General features: G+C 37.5%; 1 protein-coding gene across 3 annotated transcripts in view; it reads left to right on the top strand.

Annotated features, from left to right (window-relative positions):
• Nucleotides 1–16,997, top strand: part of THSD4 (thrombospondin type 1 domain containing 4) — a 428,840-nt gene extending 411,843 nt beyond the window's left edge. For all 3 annotated transcript variants that reach the window (XM_068958767.1, XM_068958768.1, XM_068958766.1), the window contains 4 exons: nt 6,192–6,365; nt 11,822–12,001; nt 14,752–14,896; nt 16,337–16,997. In XM_068958767.1, the coding sequence (XP_068814868.1) occupies nt 6,192–6,365; nt 11,822–12,001; nt 14,752–14,896; nt 16,337–16,479 (642 nt within the window). In that variant the 3' untranslated portion in view covers nt 16,480–16,997. The remainder of the gene's footprint in view (nt 1–6,191; nt 6,366–11,821; nt 12,002–14,751; nt 14,897–16,336) is intronic.
• The last annotated feature ends 338 nt before the right edge of the window (nt 16,998–17,335 follow it).

Raw genomic sequence — 17,335 nt, 5'->3', positions numbered from 1 at the left:
CTCACCAAAGTTTCCTTCCAACTACCTGGAGCATTCCCCTATTGCATTGTTGTTTATTCCTCATTGTCATGTCCTTTGTTCATTTGTTTCTCATTTACATTGAGAGCGTACCTAGAAAAGAAGACAAAATACAAAAGCTTCTTACATGTTAATGAGATTCTGAGGCCAAAATAAAATCTAGAGAAGAAAGAAAAGAAGTGTTGCATATCAGGGAACAAATCAAAGCAGATCAGAAACATGTTGCTCTGGATCTCACACTTCACTAGAAGGTGTAACAGTAATGCTTTCATAGCAGCTTACAATGGAGAATTTTGATGTGCTTCATAAAAATCAATGCTTTATTCGTCACAATCCTAAAAGATTGCCTAACAGGTACACTGGGTTTATTGACTAATCAAAAGGTGTGGAACCACCAGTGAGTACTGTAGCTCACACTCTTCTTTCACTGTTTTTTCCTTAAATCTGGATGTCTCTAATAAAATCTCCTGAATCCTGGGGGCGGGGGGAGGCAGAGACCACCATGGAGATGCAGGAGTTTGTGGAAGTGTTTTTCTAATTTTCATTGCCATTGTTTCTCTGCTTGCTTTCAGTTTGAAGTGAAACCAAGATAAAATATCTCTCTCCCACTGATTTTGTTTTGTGGAAACCGTACGGAAGTAGGAGTTTTACATTCTTTATGTGCAAATATGTAAGTCATTTCATGATTTGCACTGAAACACAGAGCTAGAATAGTTTTGAAGGACACGTTGATAGAAGGATGGTCAAGTCCTACAGAAGCTTTTTTTCCCCTCTCCAGCTCATCTCTTTTTGGCACAACTCAGTTGTTCTGGGCTTTCTAAACAGCATGTAACTAGCAGAAGAAAATTGGTTTGTTCATAGGCAGATTAGAGTGTTCTGGAGAATACACAGTGCTGTCATATCTATGGATATAAAGGAAAGCCAGACAGTTTAATACTGGAAATTATACACCGCGATTAGAATTACAGTAAAGCGAGCTAGTATTTCATCACAGAATAGTAAGCACAAAGATACATTACAATATTAAAAATGCTTGTTCTCCCAATATTTGTCCATAGCCTGCGGTTTCAGCTCTCCTCAGAGATCAAGCTCTGGAAGATCTGACTTTTACTAAATCAGATCACGTATGGAGGCACTGCAATTTGCAGTTTTGAGTGCTTCAAAGTCTTTGCTGGTTACACTCCATTTCTAACTGTTATCCTATTATTTCTGTTGTCCACATCCCTATATCTCCATCTAATCACTTAGCAAGAGCCCTCATAAACCTTCTCCTTGGTTTAGGAGACTTGATGTTTGGGAGGCACAACTTTTTAATACCGTAACCAACGTTTCCTCTTAATTGCTCTACTTACTGACTTCCTTCAGGCAAATCTGAGTCTTCATATAGAGCCAAAATTGCTAGCCGCCTTCTTGCTTTTCACCTGCAGCCCACTTATTTGAGTATACTGCATACATTTGAAAAGATTTAATATCCTCTCTTTCTAATCTTCTAAGGGAGATTCAAGTTTGACCATGTCAGGTGTAGACACCTGGAGAGCTAGCTTTGCTCATACACTAGACCAGATAGAGACCAACCTCAGTTTAGAAGCCTTCTCAGCAGGATTAGTTTTTCAGGCCCAGCCTGAAAATGATGATGTGTAACCACCTTCTGTACTTCTGAATTTGGATGCGTTTTGATAGCCAAGAATGACTTCTGCCTTTCTCCATAGATTTACTCTCTAGAGTTTTTTAATATAAATAAGTAATTTCTGCCGAGTCCTGTCAGGGAGCAACAAGGACCAATTGCTTCCTGACGGATGGAGAGCTGAGGGCAATAGCAGGGCTGGCAGGGCAGGGGCCTCACTGCCAGGGCCCGTCCCGCAGTACCGGAGCGAGGGAGCAGGGTAGGCACCTGTGGATGGCAGCTGGGACCAACGAAGAGTCGAGATCATCAGGCAGGTTTGTGGTGATGAGGCAGGTCCGATGTCAAGCAAGGAAGTCATTCATCAGGTCAGTGATCGCTGGGCAGGTCCCTTGCTCTGAGGCACGGGACAGTGTATGAGCAGTGTTCAGGAGTAGTGAAGAAGTGCGTTCCCTAATGTTACTTACTTTGGAGTATATTAGCGTGCGTAGAGTGTGTTAGTTACAAAGAAGTACCAGCCCTGTTACTGACTACATAGAAAGAAAGTGATAATGCCTAAACTGAGGCAATCCTAATCCAGCCAAAGTGTCCAAAAAATCTAAGAACACATTTCAAAAGTATTGTTAGCTTGGAAAGATAGCATGAATCTGCTAGACGAAATACAGGACCAGTCCGACTTCTGATCCAAGATCTACTCTACGCACAGATACACTCTCAGAGGGACATAATTTATATATCAAAAAGTGTTGTGGCCATCCTTTAGGGTATTTCTGACTCTTTTTCTGAAAGAAACAAGGCTGCTTCCAACATTACCTCCTTTGAAAATTTGCTGCAGGCCTTGGACTTGAGGCAGGAAGTGAGCTCTTGAAGTAAGATTGTTTCTTACTGGTAAATCGCAGGTTACATAGTCCTCCGAAAATCTCTTCTGAAAGGGAGTCATACCTAGTTTTATTTAAGTATGTCAGGTAATGCTAAGGGGATTCATAAATGTATTTCAAACATGGATCTTCATTTTTATTGTTTGCATTCACAAAAGCTTAAGTTTCTTGCGGGGAACAATTATGGTGATACAGGCTACAATGAGGTAGACACAAATCCTGCACAAATGGGGGAACGTTTTATTAGAACTCAATTAGTTGTTGTCTAAAAACCTAAGCTAACAAGAGTGATGAGAGCTATGTGAAATGACTGCAGTTCTGCTACTTTTCCTGCTAGTTCATACTTGTCCTACTTGAGGATGAAAACTGGGGTTGATGAGTAGTGCTGGCGGCACAGTAGTGAAAGGGAACTGGCACTGTTTTATTTGCTTTATCATGTCCTACGGATAAACACAAAAATTCAGGTTTCCTCTTGCAGCTTTCCAAGTTTGCAGAAACGTGTCGTTTTCCTGGGCTGTTACTCTGACAGCTATCAGAGTACTGGATTTTTTTTTAATGGGAGTGGAAAGCTTCTAAAACTGAGCTGTTGAGGGAAGGGCCCCAGGAAGAGGAGAAATGTCAGACTTAAAAGGAGGGAGGGAGGGTGTTCCACAGACTAAGGTTGCTGAAGGAATTTCAGCCAATTAAAACAAGAAAGTGAAACAAAATACCTTTCATAATAGGACCAGAACAGTGAAGTGGTGGTTTGTGAATGTTCCTTTCCGATTTTGTAACTAAACATGTCATACAAGGTTAGATTATGGAAGCTACAAAGTATTAAGGCAACAAGTTAATGGCAGAAAATTGAAAGCAGTGGGTGTGCCAACTGTAAAAGCAGAAAGGAGAGCCTTCCTGATCCAAACACTCCCTGCTGCTTGCCTTTGGCTTTGGAAGTCATGGCTTTTGCACAGAAGATTTTTACTGGAAGGAAAAAAAACGGGAAAAACCATACTAAACCCAGAAACATTCAGGTTTAAGTTTGCTATGCAAATCCTTTGAGGGTAGTTAATCTGTACTAAAATTTTAGAGCAGAGGGTGGGACAGCCCTATACCTTCCCATATGGTATTTCCTTTGCTATTTGATATGTAAGCCTAGCTCATGCATAATCACTTTAAACACAAGACTATGGAGATTTTCTGGGTGATTTTATAGACTAAACTTGTTCCCAGCCCTGTTTGGTTTGTGAAGCATAAAAGCAAATTAGATTGTCAAATGAAAATGACTTAGAAATAAGAAAAGCATTTGCAGGATAGTTCCCTATGCAGTGTTGTAATGGCGCATATTTTCCTGGCGTATGATATGATGAATAGCCACAAAACTTAGTTCTGTGCAGTGGGTTTGAAAGGCAGCCATTTATGGGGCTCGGTTAAACAGCTGATTTATGTAGGAGTGGACAGTTTGAAGTGGGGGTCAAACATACATTTTAATGTATATCAAGGGGAAAAGGTTCACGACTACCAACATTTGCATGATTCTTGTATTTTCAAGATACTATCGATTTTCTGAATGGGGAGCAACTTGACCTCCTTAGCCATCAAATCGAGTACGCTGAGGAGATGAGTCTGACTATTATAGACGTTTGTGTGAAGGTGACTGGAAAATTTTCTTGTGCGCCAGCAAAAAAAAAGATAAGGTTCATTATATTACTTACAGGTATAATTTAGGAGGAGCGTAATTATTTCATCTTTCAGATCCAGGAATAAATCATTACAAGCTCTGAGTCTTGTCCTACTCCAGTGAAGTACATAAACTTCTGTTAAATTCTGAATTTCTAGGTATTCCAAAATCGCTTTTTGTTTGGTAAAAAATAATTTTTTAAAAAGTTGAATCACTTTTTTGTTCCTCTTGGGGTTCCATTTCGGCAAAGCTCTGTCTTTCACCTTGTGAAAAAATCTGACTTGGTAACAGCAAAAACTATTTTTCTATCCTGGATGTGTGGAAAAAATGCACCATTACTGCATGTTCCCACACAGCCAGTATTCCTTACTGTGTATGGCTGTAGTTTGCAAGCAGTTGTGCATTCAGTCATTGGTCTTGTGAAGATGAGTGACTGTATTTGTTAGTCCTGTTTTTAATAGCGGCATTGTCCTAGCATCTGCTCTTCTTTAGTTCGACTGCTGGACATGAAGTCTTTTTATTATTACTGGTGGGAGCCGACTCAAGCTAGTGGGCCTGTCTGTGTGATGTTACTTGTTCTTTGAATCATTCTTCTAATCAATAGCAGAAAAAAATCTCAATCCAGAGCTACCTGTTCATTCACGAGGGATGCTCTGTTCATTCTGGAAGTAATACACAGCTTCTCCTAACTAATTACATTGTATGCTTAACATAAAATCTTGAACGTCAATCAGGTGTATGTTTTCTCCTATGTAACACATTCTTACTTGTGGTTTTCCCTGTGTATGTAATAGAATATAATTGCTTGTAATTATTTAAATTCAATTATATACACATCTTTCAGCAAGCTGCACATGTTTTTCCTTTATTTTAATGGTCTAGTCATGAAATGCCAAATGCATTTAAAAAGAAAAAGAAACAGGAAGGTTAAGAAAGAAATAAGAAACGAAAAAGAGTCTGTCGTATGAATTAATCATTTCTCTGGCATGTTTTCTTTTTTTAAACGGCAACAGTTTGATGCTGCCCAGAATGGTGGAATATCAGAGACTTTCCCAGTGAAGTAGATTAATGACCAAGCTGTAAAAGCATAAAGGCTCATGTTTGATGGAATTTATCCTGCATGATCTGTGGGTCACATGCATACCATCTCCAGATAATGTGACACATGAATCTACATATCACTATTTAGCAAGAGCTTTCAGAATTGACCAGTGAAAAGTTGAGAATGGTGACTTATCAGTCACTGGGAAGACTTATCTTTAGCAAGCAACACGGAATGGAAGTCGACTTTTATGGCCAGCTCTTCTCCTAAGACTGTAGCTGACAACTTAGAATTGAAACAGACTGGGCAGTAATTAGTGGTAGCTGTAATTATATTTTGAGGATTTGCCTGAACCTTTTGAAACCAAATTTCACAAAATTGTATGTTTTTTCTACTTCATTGTGCTGTCATTCTCTACCATCTATATGGAAAAGTGCCAGGATTCCCTGTGCAGTCACCTTACTACCAATGCCAGCAGATTCTTGTGAGAACGATTTCCTAGGCTCCTCCTCTTAACCAGCCTTTTGTCCTTGGAACTAAGAGTTTTCCTAGCTGACAGCTTGAGTGGTCAAAAGAGAAACTCACAGAAAAATTCAAAAGCCCAAACAGAGTTTTGATTGCTTTCTGAAAAGCTGCTTGTTGAAATTATCCCTTCTCAGACCTATTAATTGGTATAAAAAAGATAAACGAAAGGAAAATTGAAAGGATTTACAGATAGGAAGAAGGAAGGAAAAAATAAGAAAGATGTCTGTTAAACGATTTCTTTCTTTCTTGCCTAATCTTTCATTTTCTTTCATTTGTACTGTGTTCGAAAATATGAATCTGTAAGATGATCTGTAACAGCAGGATGATAAGTAAAAATAAATGACTGACTGTGAAAATTCATTTGCCTTTCCATGGTTCTTGCCTCTCCTCATTTCATTGCGCAGTCTGGAGGATGGACTAATGAACGTCCCTTTGTCTTCTGCTCCCCAGTGTTCTGCAGAGTGTGGGGATGGAGTCCGTACGCGCTCGGTGGTTTGTATGACCAACCATGTCAGCAGTCTGCCCTTGGAGGGCTGTGGGAATAACAGACCCTCTGAAACAACCCCCTGTAATAATGGCCCCTGTGCTGGTAAAGTGGAGTGGTTTGCCGGGAGCTGGACACAGGTAAGCTCTAGATCTAACACCTCTATTTATTTTCTGCTGGAATTTTATTATTAAATCTTTTTGTGCAATGAAAATGCATGCCATAAAGTATACCTGTGTCTCTGTGGAACATCTGGATAAGTTGCTTCTATATTTTACTGAACTTTTCTACATCTGTTATGTTTTACTGAAGACCTTTGATTAAAATAAGATTTTGTTCTTCTCTTCCTCTGTAGCTCATTTTTATTTCTCATCTACTAGGCAAATTTACTTATAAAACGAAAGATGTCAGAAAGGTGCTTAGCGTATTCAAGGGAATGCTAAAGCAATGGATTTGCACCTTTTGAAGTAGAGTATTTGTAGATATTGCATGCCTGCAGGTATATATATAGGCCATAGCCAAAGCATAGGGCATGAGAAAATAAAGCACGGGCTAAAAACAAAAGTTGGTTTCAGTTTTGTTGCGCTGAATTTTGTAGTGGCAGATGAAAAGAACAAAACTTGGTTAGTGTCCAGTGTGAATTATTCCATTGCTCCACACCTCAACGCTCTTTCCGATTCTAACTAAACACCTCTAGGAGCAGAGGAATTTTAGAAGTTGTCAACTGGTGCCCTAAACATTTAAGAGTCTATCGTGTAGCCTATGGAGCTGTTTGGACTGCTGGCACTAGCATTTCATCAGTTTGTTAGGGAAAAGTCTCTCGCCTGGGCTGTTAACTCACTGCCTTTCAGATTCCAAGACCCAGCTGCCAAGCAGTTGGAAATGAGACTGATACAGTTGAGACGGGGATTAAAGAGCACCTATTATGCAAATGCTTTCAAGTGTAAGTGAAGTTATTTGTATTGCTTAAGAGTAATAATAGATTCAGATTTAAAACATAGCTGCAGTTGTAACAACAGATAAGGTCTGGGCTTTGCTACTTACCCTTCCCCATGCAGGCGAATGGGAACTTTGTATCCATTCTTGCCCCCACAGACAAAAGCTTACAATAAGGTCATTACAACTCTCCCCGTCCTATTGATTAATGAAGTTTCTTTCATTTAAAAATTCCTCTTTTTTAAAGCTAATTCACCTTACTTCTTTGCACAGGATTGCATTCTGTTTGATGCATCTCAGGGGTACAAAGTCTTTGCTGGCTAGTACCTGAAAGAAATGTCTTGACAGCTCTGGTGTGCCAGCCAGATCCTGACTTCTAAATACTTGACACCAAAGCAGACAGTCAGTAGACCAGAGCACAGGGGCGCTGGTGGATGACTTTCTCTCTTGAGCTTCTTTAGAGCTGAGGCCGAACGCTGAGATAACATCTTTTGGAAGAACCATTAAAAGAGAGCAGGGACAGAGATGGACGGGGTTGAAGAAAACGCAGTTAAATTTTTCCCTGTAGCATTTATTTAGGTGCAGTAGCTGATTTGTCTGGAGCTTTTAGGGCAGGAATCACATACAGTTCAGAGCTGTTGCTGTTGTAAATCTAAGCCAGCACAGGTGCTATGTAAGGTATTGTAGGTGAACTGCATATTGATTTTCTCAGTGAACCCTGTGCTTTTTCATTAGTCTCAAGGCTTTTGTGGGTATCTGCTCAAGCGATCACAAATTCCACCCAAAATATAAATAAAATCCTCATTTTTAATAACATTCTATTGTTTTAGGCTAGAATAAGTCTTTGAAAATCATAGTCTTTTATGCAGTGTAGAAACCAATATGTTGCTGGAATCATCTTCTGAAATCTTTTTAAAAGTGCCAGGAACAGTATTTAGCCTTTAAACAGGCAATAAGAACCCATGTGAGTCAAATTTGCATTTCAGAACTGGAACCAACACTGCATCGCAGATACTCGCAAATATTAAATGAACACTCTGGCAGATACAGACATTTTCTGAAAACCGCACAGAATGTGAGGATTTGAAAAACTGCAGAAATGTGCTCTAAACTTTATAACCCTCAGAGGTTTAGTGCATATAATCCTGCTTCAGCCAGAAGCAGTAACACTGTTTATGGAGAAAGTAAGTCATGGTTCCCTTTTATTAGAAAAATAAAAACCAGTTTCTTTTTGTAGCTACAGGTAAAACCACAGTTTTAGATTTTTGCAAGACTGCACACTGTAGTCATATTTTTCATTCTTCTTCTTTCTAACAATAATTAGAAATATATTTTCAATCTGTAGTACCACTTAGAATAAAATTAACAGTAGCAGAGTTTTAACCGTTGTAGCCATTTTTAAGATTAATAATCCAATCTGTAATACTCAACACAATCTCTACTCACTTAATAAGTCGTTACTATGTCTTTCAGCATTTTCTTGTCCTGGTTGCTCACTGGGACTGCTGGGTGCTATGTTAGTACTGCGTATAAATAATAATAACCCAAGGGGTTATCTAGGCTATTATTCTGGGTTTGAGGGATAAAAACTTAAATAATTAAGGGATACTTTTCCCTCTTCCTTTCTTAAGTCATACATATACCACTCTGTTCCTGATTGGCTTATTGCCTGGAAAAAGAGTTAAAGAAAGTTTTACCTGTTTTTGCAACAGATGATATTTCAACTACTCTGGACTATACGTCACTTTCCATTGCTGAATCAAGCCCTTGCACTCACACTGGTACACGACGATATCAGCAAGCTCCCTCTGCTATTTCTACAGGCAGCCTGAAGGCAGTCCTGCTGTTCAGCACTCAGAACTCTCTCCATTTATAAATTTAGTTTGAAAATTATTTTAGAGGTTCTAAACTTCTACATTATGACCTTTCACATTCATACAAGCTTTCACCAAAAGGTAGTGTGGATTCTGTCACTTCACAGGTGAATGCAGCCTACTGGGTAAATTTTTCTTTTTTTTGCTGTTCGTAAAAAAAACTAAATTCTGAAGAAGCATGAGCAAATACAAGTTGGGTTCCAAAATAATGAGGTATGAACAGCAGTGAGTGTACCCTGCAGCATGAAAAGAAGGGATCTTTCGAAATAGTTTGTTTATAGTAGTTCCATAGAACATTATGGCATTAGATACCAAAATGAATAGGAATTTTCTACAAATGGTAAAGCATACATGCAATTTTCTCTGATCAGTTTTTTCATTTGGAAGGAGATTCCATCCCCTATCTACTAGCTGCAGCTTCAGTTCTTGATAGCTAGAGGTATAGTAAGTCAGCATGCAAGGAACTGGATCAGAAAAAAAGTACTAAAGCTTTTTTTTCTTCAGAGACAGAAAAAAAAATGTAATGATTTGTTGGATTTTTTTGGATAATATGAGTTGGTAATGAAACAGTCTGATGACTTCCAGGCTCCAGTTCTTCCTGTATTAGATCTGTTAGGTTTACAATTACAGTGTTGTCATGTCTAAAATACAAATGATACATAAAATAATACCAGAGAGCAGACAGAGAATGAGAGTCTGTACGATACGGTAAAAGCACTTCCTTTATTGTTTCTGGGCTATATTGTAACAGATAAGCCTCTTGCTTTGTGCACTGTTCAGACTAATGCTGTTATTTTTATATTTGCAGATTATTTACTATAATCAGAATTGAATCCTAAAATCTAATAAATACAAAATTTTCACTGGTAATCTTCAATTTTCCTTATATTTCCAATGGGGCATGACAAAAATCTGTATCTGTTGTTGGCCGGGTTCAATTTCTACAGTATTACATGATGAATGTTAATGTTTCGATATAACAGAAAGCAGCTTTGGAGTGCAAGGACTTTTCAGTTTAATATCATGGATTGATATTTTGACCTGGTGAAAGTTTTTCATTTTTTTTGTCTCAGAACCTAAGCCTGTATTCCCTGTAAACTTGTCTTCATGAGCAAAATATATTTGTCCTTGTGATAACCATCATACAAATCAGGCAGGGAAGGACTTTCCTTTTTCTATAAATACCAATAAACTAGCCCATAGGTAGTATGTGATGAGATCAGTTACAAAAATTAAACCAACAGCTGTGAAATTTAGAGCTAGCAGTAGTTTGCAAGTAGCATTAGCATGGTTTTATTCAGAGTATCGTTTCTGAAATTAGATTTTGTAACACTTGTTTGGACTTCGTGCTCCGAATTCAAATTTGATTTGAAACAGGGCTGTCTCACTTTCTACAGAAAGCGCAAAATGCTTCCAGTTGGTTCCAGTAAGACTGATGTGATTTTTATTTTGGTTTGGGGAAACATGCTTTGTTGACTTCTCTTAATCCTCAGTATGTATGTATGATGTAGTGTTTCATCACTACTTGACTAATTCTTATTCATCTTTCAATTGGTTTCCAGTTAGGTGGGATTGCTCACTAGAAACACATTTTCAGTGTGATTTTCAAAAGTGACCTGGGCATTTAGGAGCCGGAAGACTTGTTTATATGCAGGTTTTATACATTTTTAATTATGGCCATTCAAAAATGAGAAAATGAACAGCCTTTGATTGGGGGCACAGTCACTCTAGTTTAGATTCTAAACTAATGTAATAACTGAAGCATTGCAAAACTTGATGGTGAGTCATCATTAAGGCTCACTAAAAGTCAAAGGGACTTAGGCTTCTAACTCACTGAGACATTTCTGAAAAAAATGGTCTTAGGTGTCACTCTAATGTGTAAGTAATGTTACTGTTTTTTAAAAGAATATGATTGCATAGAATTTCATATCATAAGGTTTATTTTAAAAAAGAAACACTGAAAAGTCCTTTGTTTCCTTTTACCACTTTAGTATTGTTTGAAATAATGGAATTGAAACGTCTCTTAAAGTGTTTTAAATGTCTAAAGAGATTGATTTGTAGGATTCCTATATGACCAAAATACTTTTTAATGTATCTGGTAGAACAGAAATGGAGAATTGTGGATGCTACAGTGTGGCAACTCTAAGGTCTGATGGAGGGGTTATTGCTACAAGTCTGTCTAGTTTACTTGAAGATGGTCTTGGGTTGCCAATTATATAAATCTTTTGTGACATTTGTTTACTGAATTAGCATATGGAGCAGTTAAAAGGACAGTACTTATATGGCCTGACCAGGTCAGTTCTTGTACAGCCAAAGCCTGTCCTCCTGCAAACACGATTAACAGCCTCAGTGCAGCAAAGCACTTAAATGTTGACTCTAGCGAGAATACACAGGGGCCTGAAGGAAAGCTGATGCTTAAGTGAATTGGTGGATTGCGGCCTGTCCTACACGAAATAATACTGGCAATCAATTTAAGCAGTGAACAGAAGATTAAGCGGCGTATTTGTAGAGACAGAAGGAAAGATGTAGTTCAATTCATTTTACTGAGGAAAGAAGCTACAAAAAGAAGGAAATGGCTTCTGAATGTTGGAGTCCAGATATGTATAAGGGGTATAAGCAAAGCTGTAGAAATTTCCCTCTTTGAATATTGATTTAAATTGCAAGTATATGTGTATGTTTATGTTTTATTTCAGAAACAACTTGTGGAGAAACATGTTAGTTTGGAAACAAGTTCAAGGGCATAGGTAGAATAATAAATGCCACCATGTTTTTGTTCTCTGATACAGTGTTCTATGGAATGCGGCAGTGGAACTCAACAGAGAGAAGTCATTTGTGTAAGGAAAACTGAAGGTAATTTTGATGTTTTGAACCCCTATGAATGTTCGTATTTGGAAAGACCTCCCAGTCAGCAGTCCTGCTACCTCAAGCCCTGTGGTGCTAAGTGGTTTCATACAGAATGGAGCACAGTAAGTCCATCCTGCTTTTCTGTATCTAGTTTTGTTTGATGCAACTTTTTCCATTTTTCCCTTATTTATTGAAGGGGAACACCGTTTGGATAAAACTGCTGTTCATGAAATAAAGACTTAATTTTGTACAAGAACGATGGTGAAAAGAAAGCATACTCTGCAGCACCTGGTGGAGCTTAGGAAAGTTGGGCAGTTTCTTGAGCAGAAGGAAACGCTGCATAGTTGTCTGTTCACCTCTGATTTCTTCGAAGAGTCTTCCTGTTTTACAAATTTGGTTTGCCCCTTAAGGACAATATGTAGTGCACTAAGTGGTTCTTTTCAGAACGCTGGTTTCATTAAAATTAAGGGGCATTTAATAAACAATGATGGATGTGTTTATTTTTTAAGGTAATATTATCTTTACCATAATACCCAGACCTTTACTGCAGAGTCCCCAGTTTCCACTGGAAGCAGACCCTCTGTATTCACCAGTGCCACAAGTGGTTTTATCTTCCCAGCATTTCCTACATTTGACAAAAGCTCATTGGATTTATTATGAAAAATTAACATCTTTCTCCTAAATGAAAATCAGAAAGTCCAGTACCTTCTCAGAATGAACAATGTTGTGAAAAGTTACCTTATCGACTGCAGTAACTTACGCCTTTCCTTGAGCCTTAAATCAAATTCAGAATGGCAGCTCTGAATGTGGAAACCCCTCAGATCCCTTCAGCTTGAGTTCCCTTAGTCAGGAACCTCTGAAAATTCTTCATCCACATGACATGAAAGATAGCAATTACTTTGCTTTTCCCACTTTCAGTAAGTGCTCTGTTATTTGATTGGTGTCATGGCAGCACGAGAAAGCAGAAAAAAAGGTAGACTAGTTTTAACAGAATAAATCAGCTGAAGAGAATCCTGATTTTTCTCCCGTAATTGCAAGTATAGATACTTATTTGAAAACAAAGATACAGTTAGGCTTATGGTAAAGCCAGGTAGATTCATGTATCTCCTTTGATGTTGCTGGAATTCCTTAGATTTTTTTACTGAGACATTAGATTAAATAAATTTTCATTAGCCAGCACGTTTTCAAATGTGAACCTGCTCTGAGTTATGTACTTAGGTGATCCAGTCATCTGCATCCATAGAAGGCAACAGATATATTCTTTCTGAATGTGAAAATATATACTGTCTTTTGCAAGCACGGAAGAAACGGGTGTTAAGACCCAGAATCTGATGAGTATTTAGAGATCCCTGGTTACTATGCAAGTGCCTAATTCCTAAGTAGGAATTAAATGTCTAAAAATCCTTAAGGGCTAAACCTTTGTGACCATCTTTTTCACTGCAGGAACAAATACATATGCCAGGTGAGGCTTTCCAAGATCATCATCCAAGCATTTTTTTTGATTTTTCTTATATATGCTATTTCTTACTGTTCGAACGGAAGAGAAAGGATTACAGGATTAGTTGTGAACACATTAGCTAGTTGCTGGTTTAGATTGGAGCCTCTGTGCAAGGTTTTGAAACAGTCCAGTTCATCATCTTCAGTAGACTTTTTATGTGACTTTGGATAAACTGAGTGGCTTCTCAGTCATGGATGTGTAATGGCTGCCTATTGCAGAATGCTGAGGTTTGTGTATGGTTTGTTGTACTTAAATGGAACTAATACAGAATTTAGATGTGAAGTGCTTAAATCTCCATGGACCTGAGCTGAAGTCCTTACTGTCGGATAGGGGACAATTGAAATAGCCTATACAGCCATGTAACAAATGTAATCATATAAAAAAAAGTGAGTGCTGCATTCCTGTGGCTGTACATCTTATGTCTGTTCTACAGTGGGGAAACATATCCAGAGATGAAAGAAAAATTTAAGAATAATTTTTATGATCGGGAATATTTTAGTTAGCTTGCTACAATTAGCTGATTTAATGATAGGGATAAGTCTTATTTGCAGTGTTGTCAAAAGAAGTAAATGTGCCAAAAAAAAAAAGGCAGAAAGAAAACTTGACTAGTTCGGGGCTATTAAAATCTTAATCATCATAAATGATCCAAGTTTAATGAAGTTTGCAAGGTCAAACTGGACAAAGTGAGCCAAATCTGAAAGACCTCATGCAAAATTCCTGAAGTCAACAGGGGATTTGCTTCAGTATGGACAAAAGCGTGTAGTAATTGGCTTTGAAAATACCATGACAAGCAAGTACAAAAGTCTTTGGCTTCAGAACAGATTTTGAAGGAACACCGAAATATTTTCTTTAGAAACTCTGAAAAGCCTATAATGCGTAGTAAAACTGTTGTGCTGCAAGAAGTGAAAAAGAATTGAGCATTAGAGATAATGCAATAAAATTTTTTCCTGATTGCATATAAATTGAGGTGAAAGGGCAGTGGAGGCCAGCGCCTTCAAGTAGTGACATAAGTTCAGTGCAAGAATTTCTTAAAGTAAAAAAAAAGTGAGCACCATGAAAAGAATAGATCTGAGAGAGATGTGTTAGAGAAGCAAGAAGCTAACTGATAATACCAGAAAGGGATATTCTAGCATTGTCCTCCATGTTCACTTATTTAGTTGCTGACCCTGAAGGCAAGAGCATTTCTGAGCCTTTAATGGAAATTACACCTATATGCTAAGAGCTTTATACTTAGGAAACAAACAACAACAAAAAGTGTTGAAGTTGGTAAAAGCTTACCAGTGATACTTGGATGTGACTTTAAGGCTCCCGTTATTTCTCTCGTTATTTGCACATCTCATACAGTCTTCATGAAATTCAACTTTTGTATTTCAGTGTTCCAAATCCTGTGAAGGAGGATTTCGGGTTCGAGAGGTGCGATGTCTATCAGATGATATGACAACCAGTACTCAGTGTGATCCACAGCTTAAACCTGAAGAAAAAGAACCATGTAACACACAAGACTGTATCCCAGAAATAGGTAAGGAAGAAGGAGAAACTCGTTTTAACTATGGAACTCCATCTAGTGGAGAAAACATTTAATAATCATGTAGAAGCTTTAGCATTTGTTTTGATTTTAAGTTCAGGGTTTTGTTTTTACACAAAGTACAGCTCTTTTCTCTGGTGAAACCTCCTGAAAGGAGGTTTTCATTTCTGATTAAAAGGTTATCCTTGAAATATATAAGAAACTGGCTGTGAAAATTTAGGGTGTTTTTCAGCAGCCTCTGTGCATTCTCACATGTTTCTTTTGGCAGAGTCTTGTCGCTTTAACCCTAAAAAGAAAAAGAAAAAAAAACAAGTACAATATACTGTGTTTGGTAACAGGTTCTATAGGAAACAATAACATAAAGCATATTCTGTATAAAAATATAAATAGCAAAACCACTCTTTCTCTTGATTTTGAAATTCCAGTGTGGCTTCAACTTTTGTAAACAATACACATGCCAAATACTGTAATTCAGCATTGAAATTAGTGATTTTTCTCATGCAGACTTGATTTTAACAGTAATAAGAATGACTAAGGATAGGAAGACACAAGTGTTAAGAAATAGCTTGAACTGTGTATGTTTACAGCAATTTTCAGTTCAGAATTATTATTTTTGAACATAAGTATTTGTAATATAATTATTTAAAAAATACTGGTATACTGATACTAGTAAAAATATTTTTATTATACTAGTGTTCTCTTAGCTTTTCTTTGTTTAAAACAGGCTTGTAAAAAATTGCTCATTGTTACATCCGATTTTAGTGTTTTCTCATTTGGCCTTTTTCGTAAAGCCTCAGTTTCTGTGAGGATGATTACGTGAAAATATCAGCTCTCACTTAAAATTTTATTTGTAACCCTCTTGACTGTAATAGAAAATTTCAAAATGTGAACAGACCACACCCTAACAGCTTAGAAAGCAGCTGGGAGTGTTAAGAAAACTAACGGTTGGGATTTTTTTGAATCTAGTTATTTGAAACCAATTGTATTATTTGGAGGGAGGGAGGCAATTTATTATTTTCCAATATTTAGACTTGGCAACACTTGAAAATAACATTTGCTGGTTCTGGTGCCGTCTGTACACTGTTACAAGTGTTTAGTACCTGCGAATGGGAAAATGACGTGGAAAGGTACATAAGTGAAGAAAACTAGAGACCTTCCTATCTTCATTATTCAAGGCAAATTTTGTATAAAGAAGTGTACAATGTAAATGGGGAAAGGTATATTTCTTCCCAGGTTTTATGGGCCTTTATTAATCGTAAAAAATCTTTTAAGCTTTATTCATCTGATTTGTTATTTGCATAGGTAGCCTATTTTACCTTGACAGTGAACCTTCAAATACAGGTTCAAGGGATTTTACATGGTTAAAAAAAGATTGTGGTTACTTGTTGCTCTAATGTTATATTTTTCAACTTCTTCTCCCTTTTTTCTCCACAGATGAGAACTGCAAAGATAAATACTACAATTGCAATGTGGTTGTTCAGGCCCGGCTCTGTGTCTACACCTATTACAAAACGGCCTGTTGTGCATCCTGTACGCGTGTGGCAAATCGACAGTCAGGGTTTCTGGGACGCAGATAACAATTACTCTACTACTCAAAGCAGCAATATCACTCTTCAGATGGAGCTTAAACAGTGTTACTGTTTTGACCACAGCAGGTTCTACCTTCATAAAGAAATGTTTTTTGTACTGTTGAGCACATCAAGACTATGGTTAAATCTCACAGCCTTTCATTTACACTTTATGTGCAGTTACATATATTTTAAAATGTTTGTTGTAAAACCACGATCTTTTTAAAGAATTAATTTTTAATGATACTATTCTTTGCACCTGTTCATCAGATGATCATTTAAAGAACATACCAGCCTTACTGTTGAGAAGTTAATGAAAACAAAATCAGTCATAGGCAATTATTGGAGATATTTGACCAGTTAGGGATGCAGCTGCTGCATTATTTCCTGAGTGCTTACTCTTGCTTGGTATTTTAGACTGACTTAAATTAGTAGAACAAATCAATGAAACACGCACATGAGAAGAACTGTTTCACAAAGAGCCAGTCCCATTCATGATCAGTTTCTTAGCACCCTAATGTGTATTTTTAATTACTTCAGCCCATGCAAAAAAAATTAGAGTTACTGTTAAGGTCTCTCAGTTGTACTTTTAACTAACTTCCTGTCCTCTAGCAGGAAATATATGCACACTTGACTGCCAAGAAGTGCCTTTATATTTAATTCATAAACTTCATCTTGAATGTACACTTTTCTAATTTTGTATAGATTTTAAAAGCAATATATTACTCACCAGAGTGCCACTAGTGTCCAGACCTTTAAGCCTTCCTGCAGCTGTCAGGGAGACTGAGATTTAAGCGTGAAGATCCTTTGCTGGTATTTAAAAAAAAAAAAAAAAAAGTGAGTGTTTCCATCAGCAAAATCTCTT

This window comes from Struthio camelus, chromosome 12 (genome assembly GCF_040807025.1).
Source record: "Struthio camelus isolate bStrCam1 chromosome 12, bStrCam1.hap1, whole genome shotgun sequence".
Taxonomy (NCBI): Eukaryota; Metazoa; Chordata; class Aves; order Struthioniformes; family Struthionidae; genus Struthio; species Struthio camelus.
The sequence above is the reverse complement of the archived record's forward strand: the minus strand, read 5'-3'. Positions and strand labels throughout refer to the sequence as shown.